The sequence below is a fragment of the Watersipora subatra genome, chromosome 1 (assembly GCF_963576615.1).
Source record: "Watersipora subatra chromosome 1, tzWatSuba1.1, whole genome shotgun sequence".
NCBI classification, from domain to species: domain Eukaryota; kingdom Metazoa; phylum Bryozoa; class Gymnolaemata; order Cheilostomatida; family Watersiporidae; genus Watersipora; species Watersipora subatra.
Window position 1 is genome coordinate 44,400,922 of NC_088708.1, and position 27,798 is coordinate 44,428,719.

Here is a 27,798-nt window from a genome sequence, read left to right on the forward strand (position 1 = left end):
ACTTTTGCTATATATTATCAATACTGTCAACTGCTGTTTTAATCATTGTAATTCTCAGTTTATATAATTATTTGACTGAATAAAATATAAGCAGGCTTTAGTTTGTAATCTGGAAGGAAACTAGTCGAAATGATTGAAGCTTATCAGTGAGAGAAATCCAAACTTGCGTCTGAGGATTAAAAACCAAGGAGATCTCCAAGCTTACACAGACTGGCCACGCACAACTCCAACAATAAAGTCCAGAGAGTGTTGCTCCTAACATTGTTTAATAGTGGTACCTTTACGGAGATATCAGTAGTCAATGTCATAAATAGCTCGGGATAGATGTATCACTCTGAAACATTTAGTGAAGTATAATTGAGTTAGCCATACTAACTGCATAGATAATAAAATTGCACTTTAAAAGGCCTATGTTATGTTATACTTGAAATGAATTGAAATTAAGTTGCTTAATTTGGCTGAAAGAAAAACTGAGAGACAAAAGCTGCAGCCTCGTGCACACGGTAATTGCTCGATTTCTGAAAATAGATGAAATCCCATGAATGTTTGTCTCTATAGAGATTGAGTGTCTCTACCTGCATCAGCTGGAGTGGGGCTACACTGCTAACTATAACTAATTGCACCTGAGGTTCAATATCTCCAGAGAAGACAATTGCATTTATTACTCATAGATACAGTCACATGTACAGCGGATACCTTGTATTAGCCTGGCTATTTATGGGTATTTACAAATAATCTTATTAAAAGCTGCTTATTAAAAGCTGAGTTGGTCAGCGGTCAGACAGTCTCGCTGCCTCAATTCTCTGCAGCGATTGGAGAGTCGCATCTCTTATCTTCACTCGCACTGCTTCAGCGTCGCACACTATGTGTATGGAGTCGTCTTCTATGCGAATGAGTGAGCCTTCATTTGGCTACAACAACAAACACCTGTTATTTTAATTCTTTCACAACAATTACCATAGAATTATTCTCTTGAAATACATGTAGTTTTTAGCATGACAATTTATACAAAAGAGGGATTTCAACCAAACAGGTCAAGAACAGGTGAATGTTATAGTCACACTTAGTACTAGTGTACGGTGAGAATGCTATTCATAGATGTCAATCGAAGTGCATTATCGATTTGCTAGAATAAAATCTGCGAGATCTGCTAGCAAATAATTAATTACTTATACCAGTAAATAAAGCTATAGAATATTTATTAGTTTCAATTTTCACTGACTTCGCATATATGCTTGATTTTTAAGTAGCCTAATATCATATTTGAGCTGTTTGTTGATACATGAAAAAAACATGCAGCCATTGTTGCAGTTTGACTTAATTCTATCCGCCCTATAAAATACTTTGCTCGAGATTGCTGCAATTTGTGTAAACTGAGAGGTTGAAATTTTTGACCATGAAAGAATGATGGAATGCAGCTTCGGATTTTGGGGCTAACAAAATACTGCACATGTCTGAAGAGGTAAATGGCAATGACATTTACACCTGGCTAACACCTCTATGAGATCTCAAATATTCTTGCATAAACTTGTAAACCTCATGGTGCTGTTACATATAATGTTCCATAATGGATAGATATCATTATCTAGCAGCCTTGGCACAAAAGGGATCAGCTGTAATATTGGCGAGAAAAGTCCAACCTGCTTCCCATTGTCACCTGTCACACATTTTTAAAAATGGCATCTAAGCTGTAACCTTTAGCAATCAAATGTCATAGAAACATGCTCAAGCTGTATAAGGAGAAAAACTAAGTCATTTATTTTTGTGTGAGCATTTAGGGTGCTTTAAAATGATCAACATTTATAAAAAGAGCTAAAAAATCCGCTATCATTGCGGTAAACCTCTGATGATTTGCGATGGCTGATTGAGAACAAAATACAGACATCACAACATGACTAGCTATTGATATAAAGTTGTATAAACATCACTCAGCTATTACCATAGAGTTGTCTAAACATCACTCAACTATTACCATAGAGTTGTCTAAACATTACCTAACTATTACTATAGAGTTGTATAAACATCACTCAGCTATTACCATAGAGTTGTCTAAACATTACCTAACTATTACCATAGAGTTGTATAAACATCACTCAGCTATTACCATAGAGTTGTCTAAACATCACTCAACTATTACCATAGAGTTTTCTAAACATGACCTAACTATTACCATAGATTTGTCAAAACATTGCCTAACTATTACCATAGAGTTGTATAAACATCACTCAGCTACTACCATAGAGTTGTATGAACATCACTCAACTACTCCCATAGAGTTGTGTAAACTTCACTCAACTATTACCATAGAGTTACGTAAACAACACTCTTCTATTACCATAGAGTTACCTAGACTTTACTTGTCTGCCCATTCACTGAAATAGAGAGAACTATCATTTGCTCACCAAATCAATGATGGTGTTTCCTCCACCCAAATCATCCACCTTTGCATCCATAATACCGTACTAAAATATAACAATATAATGTTATGAGCATGTAGAGCTTGTTTACCTGCAATGGGATGAGTCAATATTGCACAGAACCATTGCCTGCTCTCACGCAAGCAATAGACTGCTACTCCTAAGGTAGACAATTCCTAAATTGATATCCAACGGAAAGTTAGCTCTAAAGAGAGTACTGATGGCAGTCATTTGATTTCATGATATGATAAAACAAAAAACCAGTTGCTTTCCCAATAACTACAGTCTGTGATTGTTATGAAACCAATCAACAGGGCACACAGACATTTTGAAACTTTGATCTAATTTTGCTTGAGTTCAGATGCACCCAACATACTGGATACATGCGTGCGGTAGAAAATAACTTACCAAGCATTATGCTGTAAGTTATTTTAAAATTAAATAAATATAAAATCATTCATTAAATTTTGAAAACAAAAATTCTAAATATGATTACCATACTTTTCGGACTATTAACCGCACCCCTATATATGCCGCATCTGCTTTATTTAAAAAAAAACTGATAATAAAACGATACATAGGCCACACCTTTTGTATAGGCCGCAAAACTCATGACGGTGCTTATCAACATGGCAGCAACTTTGCTGGTTAATACGGAACAGCGTCGTTGGGAACTGTTCCGTATTAACTGACGCTTTTTAACCCAGTGCCTAATGGAACAGTACCGTTAGGCATTGTTTCGTTTTTTCTTTCACCACTAGAGGCGCACTAACCAGAGATTTCGGTTAATGCGCCCTAGTGGTGAAAGAAAAAACCACAAAATAGCCGCACCCTTATATAAGCCGCATGGCTCAAAACATCAGAAAGAAGTAGCGGCTAATAGTCTGAAAAGTACGATGGTTTGCTCTTTTTGCTAGCCTTAGAATCACCGCTTTACATCCATTTTGCTTTAAGCACCTCGACTAACAATGTGTAAAGTTGCTATCATATGATTTTCATATTCATCCTTCATATACTACATACAATAACATGTACTTTGTACTTGCTATCATATGGACTATCACATGTAATACGCTGTTATATGTGTACTTATCATCTACCCACCAATTTTACTAACTGATGCAGTTGAAGGGTGAACCTACACCATTGAAGTGATGCAAATGAAAATAATATCAATATAAGGCTGAGGCATGAGGCTTTAATTTGATATAATTTTTTCTTTGTAGACCCAGTCTAGAGATATACTAGTTTTAATGATATTCTTTTTTGGCATGCTCAGATTCAAGCAAAAGTGCAATTATGACATCATGAGTGTAATGCTGCAACTTGAACACAATATATGATATCAATAACAAGGGAGATAGGTAGCCGCCCAACTAGTGACATCATTTTGGCAAGTATTTTTCTTCCGAGCATTTTAACCGCAATCAAGTTTTGTCCATTTGAATCTTAGACATTCTGGCAGTCAGATCACCCCAAACATAAAAAAATCAAATAATAGAAAAATACTGATACTTTGCAATAAAATCTAATAAAATATTGTTTACGTTCATGTTTCAAGAGAGAGAATGTGAGTTTGAGTCATGATCCACCAAATGATTACACGTGAGCAAGATGAAGTCTCTACTTGTACATTTCATTAGAGTGAATATGAGTCTGAGTGCTCTCTAGAGATTATTTCCACTCTTCAAGTATTGCACAGGACATGTATACATCTATTGCAGGGGACATGTATACATCTATTGCAGGGGACATGTATACATCTATTGCAGGGGACATGTATACATCTATTGCAGGGGACATGTATGCATCTATGAATAAATTCTTAACATAATGCTAACAATATTTAATTTCCAACTGAGAGCGCACCACCCAAGTTGATAATTGTTAAATACTAATTTGAACTGTTTTTCCTTGAGCCGGTTGAAAAAATGTGATGTTAAAAATTAGCGAATTGATCTCTCAACTACAAAAACTCTTCTATTTACTAAATAAAATATCTTGTAAGGTGACACTGAATAAATAATGATGGCTTGTAATATTCAACCAATCAGACCTATTTCACTGTGCCTTGAGAACATAACTCTAAGTTAGAGAACCTTGTACTCAGGCTATAATTTGATGTCACCAGGTTATTTTGTGAGTGCTTTTACACTGAAAACTTTGTCTGCTACTATTATTGAGCTACAAAACATTGAAGAGTGTAAAAATGAAACTAGCTGAATTTAGTGGTTCACTTGGTCTCACCTCCTCTAGACGCTTGGTAAACTCAGAAATGTTGATATGACCATAGAGTATAGGCTTCTGGAGCTTCCTACGCTTTATGCGTGGCACGTCTGAACCCAACGGCTGTGGATAGAAAAAGATAATATAGTTCAATACAGTCGCTATTCCGATCGTCATACAGCTAATAGGGTCTAAGCTGGTCAGGTTTGCTTGTACAATTTAATTGCCAACTCTCCACTATTGCAAGTCTTTCTAAAACTGTAGGTTTGCACATGTGTAGGTAAAATATTTTTTATCCATTAATTTTAACCAGAAATTTCGCCAATCATCTCTTTTGAATTCACAATGGAACAATAACATTCTCAACTACAATTCTGAGCTTGCCAGCTTCTAGCTATGTGCAAGTGTCTGCTTCGATGATAGTGTGTTGGGAGCCAGTTGGCTCCGTGTTCAGGCCAGCTCTCTGAGATGACTCGTCTCAACCCAGTTCAGCCAACAACGAAGAACGAAAAGATCTGCCTGGTACTAGGTATACCAAAGCAAAGCTTACTTCACCAGAGTATGGCGAGGCCATGAACAAGATGAGGCCACAAGGAAGCTTTTTCTGTATATGTCACTGTATAATTTTATATACAAAGACGGACATATCCTGACTACTATTGTGAGTTAAGCACAAGCCTGACAGCCAAACAATGCAGCTGCAGGCCTTTATACTAAAACTGTTAAAACTCTAAACGCTGTAGTACCTCTCGTATTAATAAACAAACATTAAGGAGGGGATAAATCCCAAGTGCTGATCAGTTATGACAGAAATGTTGACCAAACACTGCAAACTGTCTTGACTAGACCAGAATGGCTGTAAAGGTACATCAAAGTTTTAAACGAAATATTCATCATACAAATCTGTAAGGAGTTGCTAAAAGTGGCTTTGTCAAGGCGCAGTACGTACACAAGAATCACAGTAAAACCATGAGCAAGCGTACAGACGTAGGACTAGAGGGTACAAATTTACACTGTCTATACAAATCACATACTAATCACTGACTTACAGTAGTTATAATGTGTATATGAGCAACCAATCATTCTACACGGAGACATTTTATCGTTTTGCGCATTGAATTTCAGAAATATGCAAAAGGGAAACTTGTAAACTTCCAACCCTAATGAAGGTTTATAGAATACTGATTATATTAGTTGCTTGCATACGGTTGATGAGTGATGTGGTTGCGCCAGAAAGGTCGATTTTATGAAATTAAGACCGATAATAGGCTAAAACATCAGCTACAATTTGATGTCATTTTTGTCTTTGTAGACTAACCCTGTCCAGAGATATATGCATTTGAATGAGGCCATCTTTTAAAAAGCTCAGATTCGAGCGGGTGCTTCATTAGTGACGAAATGAGTGATACATCTGAAAAGAGTCCATGAGCGATAAATATAAGATCTTTTCATTAGCCAATCATCAGCACGAAATTTTTATATAGGTCAAATAAAATATTATCGGTCATAAAACGTGTTGTCTGTGATTTTGAAGATTCTGGTTATTAGGGATCTTACTCCATTACTAGTTGGTCACATGCATCGACTAGTAGTATATTCTACTAGCTATGTGCATCAACATCGATATTTAATTGACATCGTTAATTTACTGAATTACTGCACCGACACATTTTATTGACGAACAACAGAATTATAACAATGCGAAGGTGACTCAAAGTTTTCTGGGCGTCAGGTGATTGAAGATTGGGGCAGAAAGGTTATGGTTAGAGCTGACAGGCGTCAACAGCGTTATGCTGCAAAGAAAGATAGGAGAATGGAAGTAAATTTATTTTCAACTATGAGTATCCTTGGCATATATTCTAAACTAACGGTAATAATTTTAGTAGCCACGAATACATCTATTAATAAGTAAAATTATAACTTTTTGCTATCACGAATCATCGTTTTACAACTTTTTATCATTTCATCTAGCCATAACATTTGCTTAAATTTTCTTTGGCATTTTTAGCCAGTAAATTAGATTTATGATTAGAATTCATGTTCATTTCTCACTTGTAGAAAGTGAGAAACATCGATTGATCAATGCTCATCTTCAACTCTCAGAAACAAAGCTTCGAATTGTTGGCTTTGCGTATTTATGCTTTTGTTAAACATTTATTAATTTTGAAAATTACACTCGCAATCTATCTAACTCTCAAATTGAAAGCTTTCAGTAGATACGCGTTAGAACGATGTATATATGAATGACATTTGTTGTATTGTTACAGGATGTGCATGTGGTTCACTAGGGGAGCAGTGGTGTCGGTCTGGAAACTGCCATAAATGGGAAGGAAAGACACAAAAATGTGCTGCAAAAATCATAATACGTTTTGTTTGAGTTTTCTGCAGTAGATTAATTTGTCCTATTATATGAGATGAAACTATGTGAATGGCCACGACTTGGGTGGATAGTTAATAAAAACTTTATGCTGCGACGAAAATATTTTGGCTTGTAAAAATTATATAATAAAATAATATCATTGAAGACAATGCAAAACATGATTTGCAGAACATATTGAATACATTATAGCCCTGTTGCCATCTGTGCTGAAATCTTTTCTGATGGATGGATTTATGAAGTGTAATCAAAGCTGTACAGGCTACTGTACTAGCTGGCAGGTACTTCTGCATAGCTCGACTCAATTCTAACGGACTAAATATTAAGTTCAAAAAATTTGATGCTCCACCCTACTAAGTGAAAACAGGTGAGTCCACAAACCGCCAACCAGGTGCAAGAATGGCTTTAGTAATCCTTTGCCAGAATAGGCGGGTTAATCGATTTCAACGAAATTGACGTTATTTTGCGTTCACTATTTCAGTCAACTCATAAAACCATTTGTTTTGTACTTGAATTAACTAATTGAGTGTGACCAGCAAATTTTTTCAACAAATTGATAATGATTCTAGATGATAATGACTAGATAACTTTGACTGCACATGACTTTTTGGGATGCAGTTGGTTTCACCATATATTCGAACATATTATTTTCAAAGATGGTGGCGTGCTTATTTTGTTTAGTAGCTACATGTAGTTTCCAGTGTGAGTAGTAACTGAGAACTTGGCTGATACAAAGGCCGTGATGAAATAAGTTAACTCGACGACCTAGTTACCGTAGACCGGCAGAATAGTAGTTGGAACTCAGATGTTTACACAGCATTTAGAGGAAGCTAATATGACAGGTTTTTAATTTGCCTTATTTGAAGCGTTTGAGACATTCATAATAATGCATCTGTGGCTAGATTTAAAATTTTATTCTAGCCAACACGAGCAAATGCAAAATAAAATTTATGCCAACAGAGCCGCGTAGGACTAGACTTATCGCAATAGCCAATGTGAATACGACAGATAGAGACAGGTTGTATCACTCGTTACATCATTTTGGGCAAGTCTGAGGATGTTTTTTTGGCCTGAGCGTTTTTACCGCGATCAATTTTTTTCCGATTTCAACCTTAAAATATCTTGACAATGAGATCGCCTAACACCACAAACCACATATCAACTGATAGAGAAAAAAAAGTCTTTCTTTTAATATTAACTCAAATTTGATACAACCGCATCTTTAAAAGTTAATTAACCAATGATAAGTTGAGCGGATGAACAATTAGCCAATGAGAAGTTGAGCGGATGAACAATTAGCCAATGAGAAGTTGAGCTACAAACCTCCATAGAGTAGCTGTTGTTATGGTTCTTTAGTTGAGTGGCCATCTGGACGACAGCTATACCTAGCTTTATCTCAAAAGGTCTCATTTCCGCTGCTAACTGCAATATACAATGTATTAGCAGATCATATATGAATCAATAGAGACAAAAGATACTTTACCAAATGTATCATATATTCGATGCTTTTTAATAAAAATGGTGTAGAATAGTTAATGACTCAAAATAAAACATTACTCCAAACTCAACTTAGCCAAACAGAAAGCTGCAACATCTTTCACTAAAATATACCTAACATGGAGTCAATGCCGATAGTGAAAAGTCGACAAGAGAGCGCTTAAAATTGAACTTAAACAAACCGGAAGAATATTGTTAGCTGTAGCTGTAATAAAATGAGTCATCACAGTTCAAGGTCAGTGTGCGATGAGTCATCACAGTTCAAGGTCAGTGTGCAATAAGTCATCACAGTTCAAGGTCGGTGTGCTATGAGTCATCTCAGTTAAAGGTCAGTGTGCAATGAGTCATCACAGGTCAATGTCAGTGTGCTATGAGTTATCACAGGTCAAGGTCAGTGTACAATGAGTCATCACAGTTCAAGGTCAGTGTTCAATGAGTCATCAAAGGTCAAGGTCAGTGTGCAATGAGTCATCACAGTTCAAGGTCAGTGTGCATTGAGTCATCACAGGTCAAGGTGCGATGAGTTATGACAGGTCAAAGTCAGTGTGCAATGAGTCATGACAGTTCAAGGTCAGTGTACAATGAGTCATCACAGGTCAAAGTCAGTGTGCAATGCTTTTGCTGACTGTACTGTAGCTTAAACTTGAGACAAAATTTTAGTAGATTTTTTCAGAGAGTATTCGTGTTTTTCTACCATTTGCGATTGTTGCGGAGGGCTTCGGTGATCTGACTGTTATGATGTTCCAAGGAGAAAATTGACAAAATTTGATGGCAGTTAAAACGCTCAAAACAAAAATACATGCCGAAAGGACATTACTAGTTGCTGTCATCAGTATAGTTGATATTGGCTATTGCATCCAAGTTGCAGCATTACACGTCTCTATTCTGTCAGTCTTTTTGCAACTACACATGTCATAATCACACTTTCGCTTGATCTGAGTGTTTTAACCGCGATGAAGTTTTGTCGACTTTAATCTTGAAACTAACCAGCATTCAGATAACCTCAAGCATCAAAAACAATTGCAAATGGTAGAAAAATACGGATACTTTCTGATAAAATCTACTAAAATTTTGAGTAAGTTCATCTATATAAGCTTAATAATATGGTTAGTGCCATGAATCCAAACACCGGGACTCACAAAATTAAACTCTACAGCATATACTTCAAGGTTGAAATCAATCTACACAGCTTGTTGATTACCAGCACTGCTTCAAATGTCACACAGATTCGTAACCACCTGCAGATTCATGTCACTTGTCAAACACGTCCACAAGCACCTGTAGATTCATTTCACTCATTCTACCAACTCATGTATTCTCATGTTACACTTATGTTACAACTGCCACACTTGAATTATATACCATACGTCTTATTTGAGCTATTAGAGTTTTGCTAACATATATCACATTATAAGGAATTTATACAAATTCTATATAACCCTGGACTACCCTGGGTCCAGGGTAGTCCAGGGTTATATAACCCTGGGACTATTCTATTGACTACCCTGTCCCATAGGCACCTGTGGGTCCATGTCAGCAGTCACATAGGAACGTCTGAGCGGGAGATGCATCTCATCTAACCCTTTATGTTTAACCATGTTTGATTGGTGTGGATCTATCACCAAATCTGTTCTACCTAAGACAAATAAATATGAACAAATAAAACATGCAATACTTAGCTAAAAGACTGCCAACAATTTTAAATGAAATATTCTCATGAGGTGCACGGCCCTGTAACAGAAAGAACAGCAACAATACTTAGTTGTTTTTATGTTTTGAAAGTGATACCAAAGAGTTCAAATATACTGCTGAGAAAATGCAAGATACTTCCCCAAAATGTACTGTAGATTCTCACATATATAAGCTGAGTTTAGAATGTAAAAACGTTACCATACTAAGGGGTCAGCTTATACGCGCTTAGAAAAATGAAAATAAAATGACATTATGCTAGCATAGTTCCAACAACTACAACTCGAACCATGCTGAACATGGAGCTGGTTGACTGTTACTTTTTAGACTATCTACTACTAGAGTGGATAACAAGTCGAGCAAGTTCAGAATCAGACAGATTGTCACTACTGCTATAGCTTATGACATCATTATTACTGCTAACAATAAAATACTAGTACTATTGTTCAATAGCTAATCATCAGAAGTACATTGATCTATAATTTGTGAAACCTCCATAGCTATAATGCATCTGACGGAAGGCTGGTCATTGCGACAAAAAATTGTAATAAAAAATCAAGTTTCTGCAAAACAAAACTAAGCTCAGCGTGGACTGTAAACACGCTTTCCATTGGTTCAATGCAGATGACTGTTTCCTTTTGTTTGAGTGCAGACGCGATATGCTAACTTATCAAGTATTTACAAACCATAAACGTGTTGCACGAAGCCTACAAAAGCTGTGACATGTGGCTCTTGGCCATATGCAAATGCTGTGTCGACCGGTAGTATGCAGCTGGTACTACTGCAGCACACTCTGCAACCTTTTGTTGAGATAGGTGTGTATGGTGCGTATGGCAAGTTGTGATTTGTAGGCTCGGGTTATATGCAATTTAAAAAAAATAAAATTCATCGTTTTAGGGCTGTTTTTCTATGGTCGGCTTGTATGGGAGGATATACATTGCTCAAAATGCTATTGGTTACTAAACATCAAAAAATGAAAACTCACCACTCTAAGTAAAATAACAATAGCTTCTGCAATAGAAAACTCTAATCCTTAGAGGTGAAGGTGTAAGCTGTATCATCATTGGGGCTGACAGGATATAATTAGATTTCCTCTCGCTTACTTAAAGAATAGAGAAAGCATAATATTATTATGCTTTATTATTCATCTTGAGGTGATGACTGATGTTCTAAAAAAAGAATCAAGGAGATTGACCCACTAGAAGCTGAGATATAGACAGCCAAACACAGGTCTACCTAATAAAGAATGAGAGGAAAACCCTTCGAAAATCCCGAAAACTGTGACGTATAAAATCGACTTAATGGTCATGTGCCGGAGTTGCGCACCCTTACCGCCGTTATGTATAACGATTGTTTTGGCTACGAGATGTGAAACGCTTCTCGCGATAGTAAATAATTTACATACTAGCTCTGGTTTCTCAGGAAAATCATCCAAACATTGTGTGGGAAAGGCATTTGCCCACAACCCCTCGCCATGATTTTTCAAAGCAGAAGAGCAGATTTTGACTATTGCGCTTCAAATTTTAACTCGATCTCCACGGATATGCTCCGAAGATCATCTGTTCAACGAACGGCGCATGTATAGTCTATATGCGATATCCGTGAGTTGCAGTTTGTTTAGAATAAGAAACAGGAATGGGACTTTTTGTTCCTTCATCATTTTTCTACTGTGTATCTACTGCAGCATTCTTCTACTGTGTATCTACTGCAGCATTCAGTTGATTTTCATGATTATCGTCACTATTAACAGACTGGAAGTTCACTACAGCCATAATCTTAAAAAGACTAACTTGACCGTGCTGCTCTTGCTATAAGAAAAGAAAACGATAACTTTTGCTTTGATTTTTCTATTGATCTATTATCTTATCTATGATTATTTTTTATGATTTATATAATATTCATAATGCATATTATACAAAATAATAATATAACTGCGTATAGAATAAATGATGTAACTAATATAATTTGTAGAAAATTCCAAATGATAACCGAGATTGATGATTGATTTAATTGATTCCATTTATTAGCTATAGTTAAAAAATCTGAACAACGCTAAAGATGAGTCTGAATAGGGAAGCTAAGTAGGAGAACAACAAAACTGAGCTGAACTAGCAAGATAGCGAAATGTTGCGAAATAATAGATGCGTGTAGGGCTAATTATTTTATGCTAAAACTAATCTACACGTCAGAGGGACTGGTTCGGAATTGTTCTATACTTCCAGGGATTAAACCAATTAAAACGCCGTGATTGTTATAGGAGAGCGCATTAGTTGGCTTAATTGACCAATGGCACACAAGTCGATTTCATACGTCATATATTGATGATTACCAAAACACTTATGTTTTTTGGTAGACCTGTGTTTGGCTGGCTATATCTCAGCTTCTGGTTGGTCAATCTCCTTGATTCTTTTTTTAGAACATCAGTCAACACCTCAAGATGAATAATAAAGCATAATAATATTTTGCTTTCTCTATTCTTCAACTAGACATTACAATAGACTTCAAAACGTGAGTCAATCGCACTTCAGGGAGGTTAGATACACATACAAAGTGAAAACTTCCTCTTTCCTACCTTTACCCAAACTACTCATACTTTATTATATTATAATAATCATATAATAAAGTATGCATAGGTGGTATTAATTCAAAATCAAATATGTAGTAACAGCCAACTGAACTTGGTTTGCTAGTAGGAGAAGCTGTTGCTGTATATGTTGTAAACTGCAAGAGAATCACTGTTTCATGGCCAGCTTGGAGGGTTGAAAGTGCAGTGCACTATATTAGGTTTATAAGTTGGAGGTGAGATGTACCAGGTTGAAGTGTTGGAGGGAAGGTGTACTATACCAGGTTGAAGTGTTGGAGGGAAGGTGTAATATACCAGGTTGAAGTGTTGAAGGAAAGGTGTACTATACCAGGTTGAAGTGTTGGAGGGAAGGTGTACAATACCAGGTTGAAGTGTTGGAGGGAAGGTGTACTATACCAGGTTGAAGTGTTGGAGGGAAGGTGTACTATACCAGGTTGAAGAGTTGAAGGGAAGGTGTACTATATACCAGGTTGAAGTGTTGAAGGAAAATAGTACTATACCAGATTGAAGTGTTGGAGGGAAGGTGTACTATACCAGGTTGAAGTGTTGGAGGGAAGGTGTACTATATACCAGGTTGAAGTGTTGAAGGAAAATAGTACTATACCAGGTTGAAGTGTTGGAGGGAAGGTGTACTATACCAGGTTGAAGTGTTGGAGGGAAGGTGTACTATACCAGGTTGAAGTGTTGGAGGGAAGGTGTACTATACCAGGTTGAAGTGTTGGAGGGAAGGTGTACTATACCAGGTTGAAGTGTTGGAGGGAAGGTGTAATATACCAGGTTGAAGTGTTGAAGGAAAGGTGTACTATACCAGGTTGAAGTGTTGGAGGGAAGGTGTACTATACCAGGTTGAAGTGTTGGAGGGAAGGTGTACTATACCAGGTTGAAGTGTTGGAGGGAAGGTGTACTATATACCAGGTTGAAGTGTTGAAGGAAAATAGTACTATACCAGGTTGAAGTGTTGGAGGGAAGGTGTACTATACCAGGTTGAAGTGTTGAAGGAAAATAGTACTATACCAGGTTGAAGTGTTGGAGGGAAGGTGTACTATACCAGGTTGAAGTGTTGGAGGGAAGGTGTACTATACCAGGTTGAAGTGTTGGAGGGAAGGTGTACTATATACCAGGTTGAAGTGTTGAAGGAAAATAGTACTATACCAGGTTGAAGTGTTGGAGGGAAGGTGTACTATACCAGGTTGAAGTGTTGAAGGAAAATAGTACTATACCAGGTTGAAGTGTTGGAGGGAAGGTGTACTATACCAGGTTGAAGTGTTGGAGGGAAGGTGTACTATACCAGGTTGAAGTGTTGGAGGGAAGGTGTACTATACCAGGTTGAAGAGTTGAAGGGAAGGTGTACTATATACCAGGTTGAAGTGTTGAAGGGAAGGTGTACTATACTGGGTTGAAGAGTTGGAGGTGAGGTGTACTATACCACGTTGAAGAGTTGAAGGGAAGGTGTACTATACCAGGTTGAAGAGTTGAAGGGAAGGTGTACTACACTGGATTGATGAGTTAGAGGGAAGGTGTAATATATCAAGTTGAAGTGTTGGAGGGAAGGTGTACTATACCAGGTTGAAGTGTTGGAGGGAAGGTGTACTATACCAGGTTGAAGTGTTGGAGGGAAGGTGTACTATACCAGGTTGAAGTGTTGGAGGGAAGGTGTACTATACCAGGTTGAAGTGTTGGAGGGAAGGTGTACTATACCAGGTTGAAGTGTTGGAGGGAAGGTGTACTATACCAGGTTGAAGTGTTGGAGGGAAGGTGTACTATACCAGATTGAAGTGTTGGAGGGAAGGTGTACTATATACCAGGTTGAAGTGTTGAAGGAAAATAGTACTATACCAGGTTGAAGTGTTGGAGGGAAGGTGTACTATACCAGGTTGAAGTGTTGGAGGGAAGGTGTACTATACCAGGTTGAAGAGTTGAAGGGAAGGTGTACTATATACCAGGTTGAAGTGTTGAAGGGAAGGTGTACTATACTGGGTTGAAGAGTTGGAGGTGAGGTGTACTATACCACGTTGAAGAGTTGAAGGGAAGGTGTACTATACCAGGTTGAAGAGTTGAAGGGAAGGTGTACTACACTGGATTGATGAGTTAGAGGGAAGGTGTAATATATCAAGTTGAAGTGTTGGAGGGAATGTGTACTATACCAGGTTGAAGAGTTGGAGGTTAGGTGTACTATACCACGTTGAAGAGTTGAAGGAAAGGTGTACTATACCAGGTTGAAGTATTAGAGAGAAGGTGTACTATACTGGATTGATGAGTTATAAGGAAAGTGTACTATACCAAGTTGATGAGTTGGAGGGAAGGTGTGCTATACCAGGTTGAAAAGTTGGAGGGAAGGTGTACTATACCAGGTTGAAGAGTTGGAGGGAAGGTGTACTCTTCGGGAACAACCAGATGTTTAGGCTTCAGATCTCTGATGAGTTTGTTAGCCTGTGCAAAGCTCAACCTTGTGTCAATGGGACAATGAACGACCTTCATGTACACAGGCTGGTAAGGTGCCAATGCATCTATGTAGTTCACATCAGCATCTACAAAACAGTTCAAGAGCCTCTTTTTTAACTTCATTCCATCCAACGACCATCAACGTCTGCAAATTCTCCTTTGAATAGGTCAATAGGAGGTGATGCCAGTTGTCCTTTGAAGCAATGTTTTAAAGTTACGCTATAAACATCCCATTTTGAAAAGCAATAATGCCGTTGTCCAATCAGAGACAGATGTGTAGTATGAGGAATAAATAAAACCATAGATGAATCGCATGAACGTTCTATAATATAGATCAGAACAGAAAGCACTCGACTTTCTATATTGTCCTACTATACAGACAACGTATTTTAGTTTTGTGGAAGCAGCTTATTACACTAGGTTTCTCAAAAAGATGTACACAAATCTCTAAAATACTCAAATCGTACCTCCAATCTGCCTTACCATCCATTACGTCCCTACTTCTCTAAAAAAACCACTCACCTTATACCAGACTCTAACACCTTGCCCGTTTACATTATAGAACAGTGCTATGCAAAAAGAGCTTGTTCTTTCAATAAACATAATTTACTTTACTATTTTTTATTTCGTCTAATTATATCAATTCTCCTTCAGTAACATGTTTCGCCCCGGTGCCAACTCCCACCTCTAAACCCACGCCTACAAATCTTCATTTCCTGCAACCCCTCAAATGGCTTCAGAATGATTTCAACTGCCTACCAGTGAATATAACAGTGTTCTGCTTCTCCTTGCAATACAATGTCATCAAGTGTGTAATATCTCCACATCGAAGGGTTGGATGTCCACCGAATATCACACATGGTGTTCTGTATGAGTTGTTAAACTCACCACAAATGTTTGGGTATGCCTTCAACCAGCCTGACTTGATCAGCTAAAACACCGCACAGAAACTGGAAATCATGAGGCAGTCCGAGCCTTCCGCACTGAAACTATAATCGTTGTAAATGTTTTGCTTAAACCATACAGGCACTCATCGACATTTCTTGACATATAGATCAGACACTCAGAGAGTAACTCAGATGTCATAGTAAATGGTAAGATCTCATCCAGTTTGGTTGACACTTCCAGACCAGCCATACACGCGTCGCTTTCCTGTTCATATCTAAATTAACTACATAAATTAGGAGATCTAACTCTGTATCTAGTCTATATGATGTATAATCTTGTTACCTAACAACAGAAATAAATTTCTACAAATTTTACAGTCTGTTGACTTGGATGACACTAGATTGAGTTCAACTCTAATTATTCATCTGGTCAAAACTAGAAATAAATATCATATAATCCTAAAAATAGGGAAGGTTGTATAATCTAGAACAATGCTGTAAGTAATATGTAAGTTATATGTTTGAGCCAGACTGTAGGTACTGTAGCCACACTGTACTGTTTTAGCTGGGATGTATGTATCATATCTAGCAATGCTCTCAGACTCCCTACATGTATGATACGTGTGGCAGGCTAAAGGCTGCTTCCTACCTCTGCATGATGAAATGGAGGCTCTGGTAAGTAAACACTGGATGTCTTGGAAGAAGTTAACCTGAAAATCACACGAAAATGCATTGCTCTTAGGATTGGCAACACCAGGTGCCAAAACGGCCTTTTTAAAGAACATATAATTCAACTGACACACCCAAGTTTTCCAATTAGTGGCCATGATAGTCTAAAACGAACTCCACAGTTTTCTGTGGAGTTTGCTTTAGGCTATCATGACCACTTTCATTCCCATTGTTCTAACAATATGCTGTCCAATTGTCATGCAAACTAATTTTACTATATTTGAACCATGACTAAACAAACCAATCAGAAGAGAATAATGTAAAGATTGCATGTGAAGTCGCCTGATCAAATCCAAGATGCGTGTTTAAACAAAATTGAACATGAACCAAAAATGGTTGGCTTTAAGCTTTTCAGATTTCAACTGCATGGGCTCGCCTCTGCACTGATGTCAAAAAGCACAATCTGTTCGTTGGATGCTGAGTGGCCACCCATTAAGGCTAAATATGTTTTTAGATATTTGCTGTTTAAAATACTCAAATCATATCTTCAATCTGCCTGACTATCCATTACATTCCTACTTCCCCAAAAAACCACTCACCTGCCATTTAGGATATTCAAATCATATCTGCAATCTGCCTCACCATCCATTACATCCCTACTTCTCTAAAAACACTACTCACCTTATACCAGACTCCAACTCCTTGCCCGTTTACATTATAGAACAGTGCTATGCAAAAAGAGCTTTTTCTTTAAATACACATAATTTACTTTACTCATTTTTTGTTTTTGTGTCATGGTCTAATCTGCTTTAATTGGCATTTGACCGGCGCAAAGGAAGTTTTTATCTATTTAACATGTGAAAGGAAAAGAGAAGACGTTGACCCGCACGCATACAGAACTCCTGAAACTGAACAGAAGTGAAGCCACTTCTAGGAGTGTACAACAAACCATTCAGCGTAGATGTTGGAGTAGGCAAGGCTAGCCTCAGCTCTCTCTGATATGAAGTACATAGGGATGTGGGAGAAACCACATGTTTTCAGATGGTTGGCTAAGCATTCAAACATGTCGAATGTGATGCCGCAAGGAAGGCAAGGCAACAGGACATTTCCTCCCCTCTTGAGAGTGGCAGCTGTAAACAGAGAACTTACTAACATGTGTCAACAGTTTGGCAATGTAAGTCAAATGACTGAGATTTCTAGCCATATCTATATATATATTTCTCAAAGTATGTCCATGTGTCGTATGTCTGTCTGCATTCCGGCTATAGCTATTATTAGAATAACTGCAGCTGAACAACAATGCTGACGCAATGTCATGAAGTACCGTCAGTAGAAGCCTAGCAGCTTACTACAATTTTCCATTGGCAATATGCCAGGCTAATAGTTTGAAAGTTACAGTTGTTTGACAAAGTTCTAAAACCTTTACAGTTGTTTTCATTTTTTTCTTAATGTATTTTAACTACACTTCTCTCATGATATGTAGTTAGAAAGTTAGAATGACAAATGTTGTTATATGTTAAATACAAAACAATTTTCTGTCCAGACTTTTTTATTACCCAGGCAACGCCGGGTAGCACAGCTAGTAACTAAATATAACTAAAGGCTGGTACGCACTACATCCCAGTATGTCAGCTTCAATCCCACAATTAACTGTGATAACACTGTTCACACTATTATAAACCCATCTGTACTTACATCAGCAAATAGTCTGCAGCATAGCACACAATACGATATGGTCGTTGAAATGATGTGATACTAGTCTTGCAGTAACTGTTATGAAGAGAAATATAGATTAATCAACCCACCACAGCCAATCACCACCAGTAAAGTGGTTTACATTGCACAGACTGTCATGGATGATCGGAGAAATACTGGGAAAGTTTACCAGCTGCGATGTTTCCAAACATCCGCGTTGCCTTGGTGATACCATCATTTTACGGTTTATTTAGTCAATGAATGATTACCAAGAGGACAATGCCAACATATGGCAAATCAGTGTAAACCAGCGTTTAACTCTTCTAGTCAAGTGACAGACACATCTAGTCAAGTGACAGACACATATAGTCAAGTGACAGACACATCTAGTCAAGTGACAGACACATCTAATCAAGTGACAGACACATCTAGTCAAGTGACAGACACTTCTAGTCAAGTGACAGACACATCTAGTCAAGTGACAGACACTTCTAGTCAAGTGACAGGCATATCTAGTCAAGTGACAGACACATATAGTCAAGTGACAGACACATCTAGTCAAGTGACAGACACTTTCATTCAAGGTGTGTTTATACTTAAACGAAAAGATTCTCGATGCAATAAGAAAAATAAATTAGGTCAAAAATTTTCGGTCACTAACCAGAATTTTAACGTAATGAGAAATAATTAGGATTGATAACTTTGTGGTGCGATAATTCTTTTTGTGTAATAGATGAGCTTTTTAAAAAAGTTTGCAGAAAATTGCAAATGGCCTCAATTTTGAGTTGTGACAATACAGAAAATCGTACAAGGAAACATCACCACGACCACTTATCAGGGTTTTTTCTGTAAAGTATGGCAAAGACTTCAAAGGAGGATGGACTGAAACTATTCGCAGTGATGGGGAATCATTCATGTCTCATGTTTGCAGAAAATTGCAAATGGCCTCAATTTTGAGTTGTGACAATACAGAAAATCGTACAAGGAAACATCACCACGACCACTTATCAGGGTTTTTTCTGTAAAGTATGGCAAAGACTTCAAAGGAGGATGGACTGAAACTATTCGCAGTGATGGGGAATCATTCATGTCTCAAGAACAACAAAGTGTCAGGTTATTACGACATGAATTACTGGCTGAACTGAGAGTCATAAAGTGCCAACAGAAGAGTTTCGAATTGTCTTTATTAATTCACTGAGTACAATGCATATCATATCGTGCTGAGGATCATTGGTATAGACAAGAACATCAGCTAGTTCTAAACTCTTTGTTGATAAAAAGAAATCTATAGCATTTCTTCATCAATGGTTGCCATGGTTTTTAAAATTCAGTTATTTGTTTGATTCCGCAGCATACGCAATGACTATAGCCTGAATTTGCAGATATATAAAAGCTCACAAAAATTAGGCACAAGATAATTTTAACCACATGTTTCAGTGCTATTTCTAGGTCAAGGTATAAACACACCTTCAAGTGAATGACGCTTACTATTAAGTAATGAAATCCTAGCTAACAGGTAAGATTCTTAGGTGCATAAACTCCAGTAAAATATATACACATCGCCTTACCTGCTGCCATGCAGAACTCTCTTATCATAGAGTCAGGATTTTGCATAGGAGTTCTGGTGAGATTGGTAATAATCATAACATCAGCCCGTTTGAGTGATGTATGTTCCATGGGCTACAGAATGCAAATATTTTAAGCAATGATGTCCATTAAGCGCATTACAGTGCATAGCCTACAGAGGGTAAGGAACAGAAATGCAACATGTCGCGAACATACTGTAAGCTGCAGTGCTCAATGCACGAAAGCTGCAATGTGGAAAGATTGGACAACAAACAGTGTACTAATTGACTGCTTGTGCTACAGCTTGTAAAATACACAGGGAACAAAATGTAAGTTCTATATATTGCACTAGTTAAGGGGAATCTACTGCATCATGTAAGGTACACAGACTACAGCAAGCGAGACACTTAAGCCAATCATTTAACGAACATAGGCTGCTATGAGTAAATAAATACACACTAGTAGATACATAGGATAAAGTATGCAAGACAAATAGGCCAAAGTTTATATGGTTCGCAGAGGTAATTAACCTAGCAAAAATGTCTTATGATAAATGTTAATTCATGAATTCTTGATAATACAATTGCTAGAGTGATGAAGCTGTGAAGAATCAACACATGCACTTTGGGAGTTGTGCTCTTTCTAAAATTTGATCAGCATTTAGCCAGTTAATTCTCTACGTACTCAGGTTAATAACTATGTTAAATAGAGAATTGCATTTCAATAGAAATAGTCAGAAAGTTATGTCCAGTACAATACAATCATATGCCATTGTATATGATTGTATTGTACTATAAATATGCTAGATGCTATGCTGTATGCTGATATGCTCTATGCTGATATGCTGATGCTATTTGCAAGATGCTATGCTGCAAACATACAGGGTAAGTTGAAGTATTCAATTAAAATATAAGACAAACATGAATAAAGTGAAAATGTGGATAGAAAAGTGTTTTTACAATAAAATGCCTTTTTCATAGCCTCTGAAGAGGGTGGAACAAGTAACACCTTCATCATAGCCTCTGAAGAGGGTGGAACAAGTAACACTTTCGTCATAGCCTCTGAAGAGGGTGGAACAAGTAACACCTTCGTCATAGCCTCTGAAGGAGGGGGGAACAAGTAACACCTTCGTCATAGCCTCTGAAGAGGGTGGAACAAGTAACACCTTCGTCATAGCCTCTGAAGAGGGTGGAACAAGTAACACCTTCGTCATAGCCTCTGAAGAGGGTGGAACAAGTAACACCTTCGTCATAGCCTCTGAAGAGGGTGGAACAAGTAACACCTTCGTCATAGCCTCTGAAGAGGGTGGAACAAGTAACACCTTCGTCATAGCCTCTGAAGAGGGTGGAACAAGTAACACCTTCGTCATAGCCTCTGAAGAGGGTGGAACAAGTAACACCTTCATCATAGCCTCTGAACGGAGCGGAACAAGTAACACCTTCGTCATAGCCTCTGAAGAGGGTGGAACAAGTAACACTTTCGTCATAGCCTCTGAAGAGGGTGGAACAAGTAACACCTTCGTCATAGCCTCTGAAGGAGGGGGGAACAAGTAACACCTTCGTCATAGCCTCTGAAGAGGGTGGAACAAGTAACACCTTCGTCATAGCCTCTGAAGAGGGTGGAACAAGTAACACCTTCGTCATAGCCTCTGAAGAGGGTGGAACAAGTAACACCTTCGTCATAGCCTCTGAAGAGGGTGGAACAAGTAACACCTTCGTCATAGCCTCTGAAGAGGGTGGAACAAGTAACACCTTCGTCATAGCCTCTGAAGAGGGTGGAACAAGTAACACCTTCGTCATAGCCTCTGAAGAGGGTGGAACAAGTAACACCTTCGTCATAGCCTCTGAAGAGGGTGGAACAAGTAACACCTTCGTCATAGCCTCTGAAGAGGGTGGAACAAGTAACACCTTCGTCATAGCCTCTGAAGAGGGTGGAACAAGTAACACCTTCGTCATAGCCTCTGAAGAGGGTGGAACAAGTAACACCTTCGTCATAGCCTCTGAAGAGGGTGGAACAAGTAACGCCTTCGTCATAGCCTCTGAAGAGGGCGGAACAAGTAACACCTTCATCATAGCCTCTGAACAGGGCGGAACATAGATATATATTGCAGCTGATCTAGCTATATCTATATAGCCATATATATATAGCAGAAGGATATATGGCAGCTGTTAGAGCTTGTATTTATGTAAGTTCCAATGGCTATAAACAGGTATAAACAAGTATAAACAACTCCAAGCAAGAGCGAACCAAAAGTTAATAACTGGCTACCACCAGTTTACAAGCATATGGTTATATTACTAGTACTAGCTGTAACTTGTCATATAGCTTCTTATTGTATTTCAAAAAGACTAAATTAATAAATGAAGGACCCACCCTTGGATGAGTAGTGAGTGTAGACGATCCGGCTATGTAGGTAACCCTTTCATGATCTGAGTCTATAATCCAGTTGCAGCTGCCAATGCAGTAGCCTGAACTGATGGCCATGATGCTAAGCAGACCGTAGATGCTCTGCAAATATTTTTAGTTTCATAACTTTCATCTGACAATGACTTGAATGATATCTAAAGATGACAACTCATCATGCATATATTCCACAACAAACATAAATACATGAAATGAAATATAATCACTGTTTGTTGTCTCTGACACCATATATTCAAACTGAACGTTGCCAGCATTGCTCCAACAGAATGAAAACAACACATGAATTATGTATAGAAATGTATGAAATGAGCCAACTTGATATACATGTATATGTAAGGCAACTCTAACAAAACTAAGTATTTTTTTCCCAAACAGCACTGAAGGTAGCGAGGTAATGCATGAGGTTTGGGAAAATTACTTTCCAAGTCATGAAAGAACAAAGTAGAAGATATTTGATGAAATACTCACAACTGTATTGTGTTGAGTATTATTTAATAGAAGAGTCAAATAGAGGTAAACTAGAATGATAGTGTAGAATGTGACAAGTAAAGAGCATTCGCTAGTCAAAGTAATGTCAACACCAAACTGAATGAGTTTAGAAACATGTCCTGGTCCTTGATGAGGTCTCAAGAAAAAGACGTTTTATTAAAGTGCGACTGTGATGTCATTATCTATGGTATATTCATTAGATAATACAGTGATGCAAAGTAATAAATATATGCTAGCCAATTTATTATTTTTCTAAATTTTGGGAAATGTCAATTTTTAAAGAGCTCTGTGTTTTTAGTGTTTTCAGCCCAAGTGTCTTTGACAATCTATTCAGCTTTTGAAGCAAACACTGGAAAATCTGTTCAATGCCAGCAGCATTAACACGTAAAAACATGCAAGATCCACTAAACTACTGTAACATATAGAATCTGCAAAAACCTCTGGTCATTTTTCTTGGCATATTTATGCACATACTTCTTATCAAATAAGATTTATCCCAATATGGTCCTGATACATGTGGCACTTGACTGTAACCAGATGTGATGAACTAGTTTGGTTTCATGAAATAGCTAAAGTGTACACACATCACTTGGTAGTTGTGTGAATAATTTTAAACCTACCTACAGATACTGGCTACATACTAGTATTACTTACATTTTTTTCGTTATAAGCAACTGTGTGCACCTTGGAGAGACATGAGTTAACATTAGCCTGTGTGTAGATTCGTCTCCATCTGTGGTTGGTGCTGAGGGCAGACAGCAGCTCAGCGGGAACTCCGCTATATAAATACAAACATAAACTTACACAGAAGACACCATCAGAGAAGGCGCCAAATGAAACATGACAGTTCTCGTCCAGCCATGTCCTTAACATGTGCTGTCATAGAAAATGATTTTTGGACAATGATATGCCTCATAGATTCTTACAAAAAACTTAATGTTTAATTTAGCTGCAATGATGGCTTTCCAATTTAATTATTAATGCAATTACTCATTAAAACTAATTTGTCAAATTGATGCATAATTTATTTCGAAGAAAAATTACTTGGTTAATTTAATTTTCAACCCAAATCTTTTTTAAACTAATTTGATACTTCTATGCATAATTTAGTTTCTACAGAAGTTAATTATTAAATTCACTTATTATGACAACTCATTTAATAAATTAAGGCAAAATTCAATTTTAAACAAAATTAAATTCAATAATTTAATTTAATTATTAATTCATTCATTCGTCGATTCAATAGTTTGATGATTAATTTGGACCAAAGTTAATTTGTTAACTAAATGATTAATTTTAATTATAACAAACTTAATTAGTTAATTTAATCAGTAATACAATTAATTTTCGAACTAATGTAGTAATTTAGTTCTTAATTGAACTTAAACAGAAAACATTTTTAATTTAATTATTAGTACAAGTTCACAAAAAACCTAAATTAACTAATTTTGTTATAAATGCAATTTTAAACCACAAAATAATTAATTTAATTGCAATTTCTGCCAGTCATCCCAACTCTGCCAACGATCCAAGTGTCTGAACCAGTCCACCAATAATGACTTACTGGTACATTAAATACCAGTAATATCAGAATGCCATTCAGAGAAATGGAAGCAACCGGCGGTAGGAACAGGTCTGAGTATGTTTCTAACATTGTACTGCTAGAACAGATGTGCACTATGTGTAGGAAGTCCTCATTAAAGAATTGAACACAAGTTGTCATGAGCCATTAACAAGGCTGCTACGAGAGATGCCATGGATTTCACCAACTGTGAAAGTAACCAGTAAGTAGCCAGAATAACTCCCCCATTACATAATCACTCTGATATACATAGATGGGTTATTAATGTGTCTATGCGGTGGGATCATTGCAAAAAGAACTCTAGTTTGTTTTGAAAGTGCTACTTTCCATGTTTTCCAAAAACCATTCAATAGACGCTTCCCCCATAAACCTCGCTTAAATTCCACTTGGCGTAATGAATTGATGTAGTTTTTAATTCGCACGACATTAAAATTTTTATATTATGTAAAGCATCAATGGCACAAATTCTCAAATTCGATTTGAATAACGAGAAACCCATAATTGGCCTTAAAAATACTGCTTTCTCTCTTGTTGCACTTGGGAGTGACAGGGGTATCTCTATTATATATGTTAATACCCTGACAGTCTAGAGCACCGTGAGAGATCATCATGTGTGTCGATGAAGCAAACACAATAAGTAGCTGCAGAATTATTCAAAATCACTTAAACGAGGTCAACTAGTGCAGGTGTTATAGTGTCAGTCTATCAATCTGAATGTCACGAGTTGGACTCTCATTGAGAACAATCTTTTATTCCTGGTTTTGGACAAACCAATGAACACACACCCCTATTACTAGAATAAATATATAATTTTGCTTCACTCTGTTTTTTACATATACAACATTTTTTAATTTTGTCTTTGCAGCATAGACCTTGCCGTCTAGAGAAAAAGTAAATAAAAATTTATTTAAATCGACATTGTAGGTGTGCACTCCCCTTAACTTAATATAAAATTACCGTAATCATATACCCCAACCAAGTGAAAGTGATAAGAAACAAATAAAACTCGTTGATACAAACCAATAATACCATGGTCACTGCACAGTCATTAAATTAAACTTAAGTTTCCCATTTGACGAGTCCAAGGGGTGAGTTTGGAACGGCCTTTGGAATGGACCGAAAAATTTATATGTATTCTACTATTCGTATCACGTAAAAACCCTGTAAAGTAATTCTCAGACCAGATTACCTGAAGTTGTAGGAGTGTCTACTGCAAATTGAAGTTTAAATGGTCACCTGATGTTATCATCCAATAGCATGAGAGAAGGGTGATGCTCATTGGCTGCTCCAAGGTATGCGATGAGCTCTTCCATTAGATGCCTGTGACAGACAGGAAGGAGGTTAGAATCTTAGAAAATATGGTCGGAGGACACTGCACAGGCCAGGCTTAGACTCAAACCTACTCACCTGCCGGTTTGAACAGTCGGGTCAGTAGCGTAGATAGTGCCTCTGAAGCCTGTCTCCTCTGTGATAAAAGGCAATGCTAGCATAGAAAGATAGTTAGAGATGATGATTGCATCCAGTCCTGATAGATCAACAGCGTCTGTCTGAAGGCAGAGTTAAGGGCTATGACAGTATTACACTAATATCTGTTTGAATATGACCATTCGCTTGTTCGAGAGATGAGCATGCAACTAGCTCTTAACTTAGGAGTTCATTAATCATGGCTCTCACAATACAAGAAATCTGTTTCGCATGTTGATGGAAAAATCTAGAAGTACCTCGGGAAGGCTGACCATAGGCTCCGAATCAAATAGTGGGGTCCCATTGCAGTCCTTGATGTTCTACAGTATATATAGTACATAGAAGTATTTTAAGGCAGTCTAAACAATTTTAAATGTACCACATGACATGGCAGTATCATGAAAATGCAAAAAGTATAAACACAAAAAATTAAAGCAGGAAGCTTAAACAAATATTTAAAGGCGGTATAAGAAAACATTTTGAAATGCGTGACACGACAAGGTTTATCTGTGAAGCGCAAAAAATAAAACACAAAAAGTTAAAACACAAAAAAAGTTATGCATCTAAAAGAAACTTGTATACAAATGCTGGGCAGTAACATGTTAGTACTCATGCAGGCTAGTATTAGACACAAGTTCCTCACAGATGCAATGACTTACACATGGGACTTACACATGGGACTTACACATGGGACTTACACATGGGACTGCACCACTTGTTCCTGTTTTATTGCCTTGCAAGAGTCTTGTTCCAATTGCATTTGATGCTCTAAAACACCAACAAACACCCGCTGCTACCCAAAGCTAATGTCTAATGTAGCTTTAGTTCATAGTTGACAACAAACATTTTCTTATTATGCATAATCTAGCAATGGAAAGCAGTTACGCATGACGAAAGGCTACAGACTATTACAATCATATTTGGAATATGTGAAATAGAGGCCTTAGCATGCATGAAGACTACACATAGAACTGTGGAACACATAGAACTGAAGATAGCTGTTAATAACTGTTAATACACTGTAAGTGTATTAGGCCAGCTATTAACAGCTAACACACTTACAGTGTATTAGCTGTATTTGTACTGTACGTGTATTAATTCACTTACAGTGTATTAACACACTGTAAGTGTATTAATACACATACAGTACAAATACAGCTAATACACTGTAAGTGTGAATGAAACAGAGAAAACGATATTAAGCAACTCATAATGAAATGAATATTATTATAAAATAGAAAGCCAAATAGCGAGTTACATGATAAACTTGATCAAATTCCCTGGGACTACATACTTGGACTGGACATTAAAAACTGGCATAAAATGAAGCAAAGTGTTGAGATCTAGGCCACAGTCGAGCATCATGTTTGTGTCCTTGAACTTTAATACATAGCAGGGCCTGTTGGTCTCACTCGAGAGTGAAAACTGTAAAATCAAGCGGAGTATTAAGACAAGAAAAAAGATAACTTGAAAAATTAAACATATTGGGTGGAAAACATGGAAATTATACCAAAAGTTTATAAGGATATGTAAAACAGGATAATTAGCAAAGTTCTATAAAATTAAATCCATGTGATGAATGTCTATTTCTGTAGTTCCAGCGCGACTACATTATCATAAAAATAACATTTAATTGTGATGAAACAAACAAGGACTGATAACTCTAAGTAGTTATGTCCGGATTATGATTAACCTATCATAAATTAGTCCGTACCATTTTAGAAACATTAGGAAATGAGCAGTAAACACCTACCAATCGCATAGTTGCTTGTGACCAGAGACTACTTGTG

The 27,798-nt window shown here is 37.2% G+C and overlaps 1 protein-coding gene across 1 annotated transcript; it reads right to left on the reverse strand.

Annotated features, from left to right (window-relative positions):
- Window positions 1-303: 303 nt before the first annotated feature.
- LOC137401516 (integrator complex subunit 9-like) lies at window positions 304-27,798 on the reverse strand. Its single transcript, XM_068087908.1, has 18 exons — window positions 27,762-27,798; window positions 27,303-27,433; window positions 26,707-26,776; window positions 26,266-26,328; window positions 25,952-26,091; window positions 25,781-25,864; window positions 23,617-23,740; window positions 22,423-22,557; window positions 20,052-20,163; window positions 17,738-17,918; window positions 16,769-16,829; window positions 15,992-16,163; window positions 15,139-15,318; window positions 10,038-10,153; window positions 8,344-8,442; window positions 4,665-4,766; window positions 2,403-2,462; window positions 304-911 (listed from the first exon to the last, which is right to left on the reverse strand). Exons 1-18 carry the CDS (start codon window positions 27,768-27,770, stop codon window positions 771-773), a joined length of 1,980 nt encoding a protein of 659 aa, XP_067944009.1. The 5' UTR covers window positions 27,771-27,798; the 3' UTR covers window positions 304-770.

Coding starts and splice junctions, on each gene's coding strand:
- LOC137401516 (XM_068087908.1), bottom strand. Junction 17,919..20,051: donor AGAGTTCTGCATGGCAGCAG/GTAAGGCGATGT, acceptor CTCTGTTTACAG/CTGCCACTCTCAAGAGGGGA. Junction 15,319..15,991: donor GAACACTGTTATATTCACTG/GTAGGCAGTTGA, acceptor ACTGTTTTGTAG/ATGCTGATGTGAACTACATA.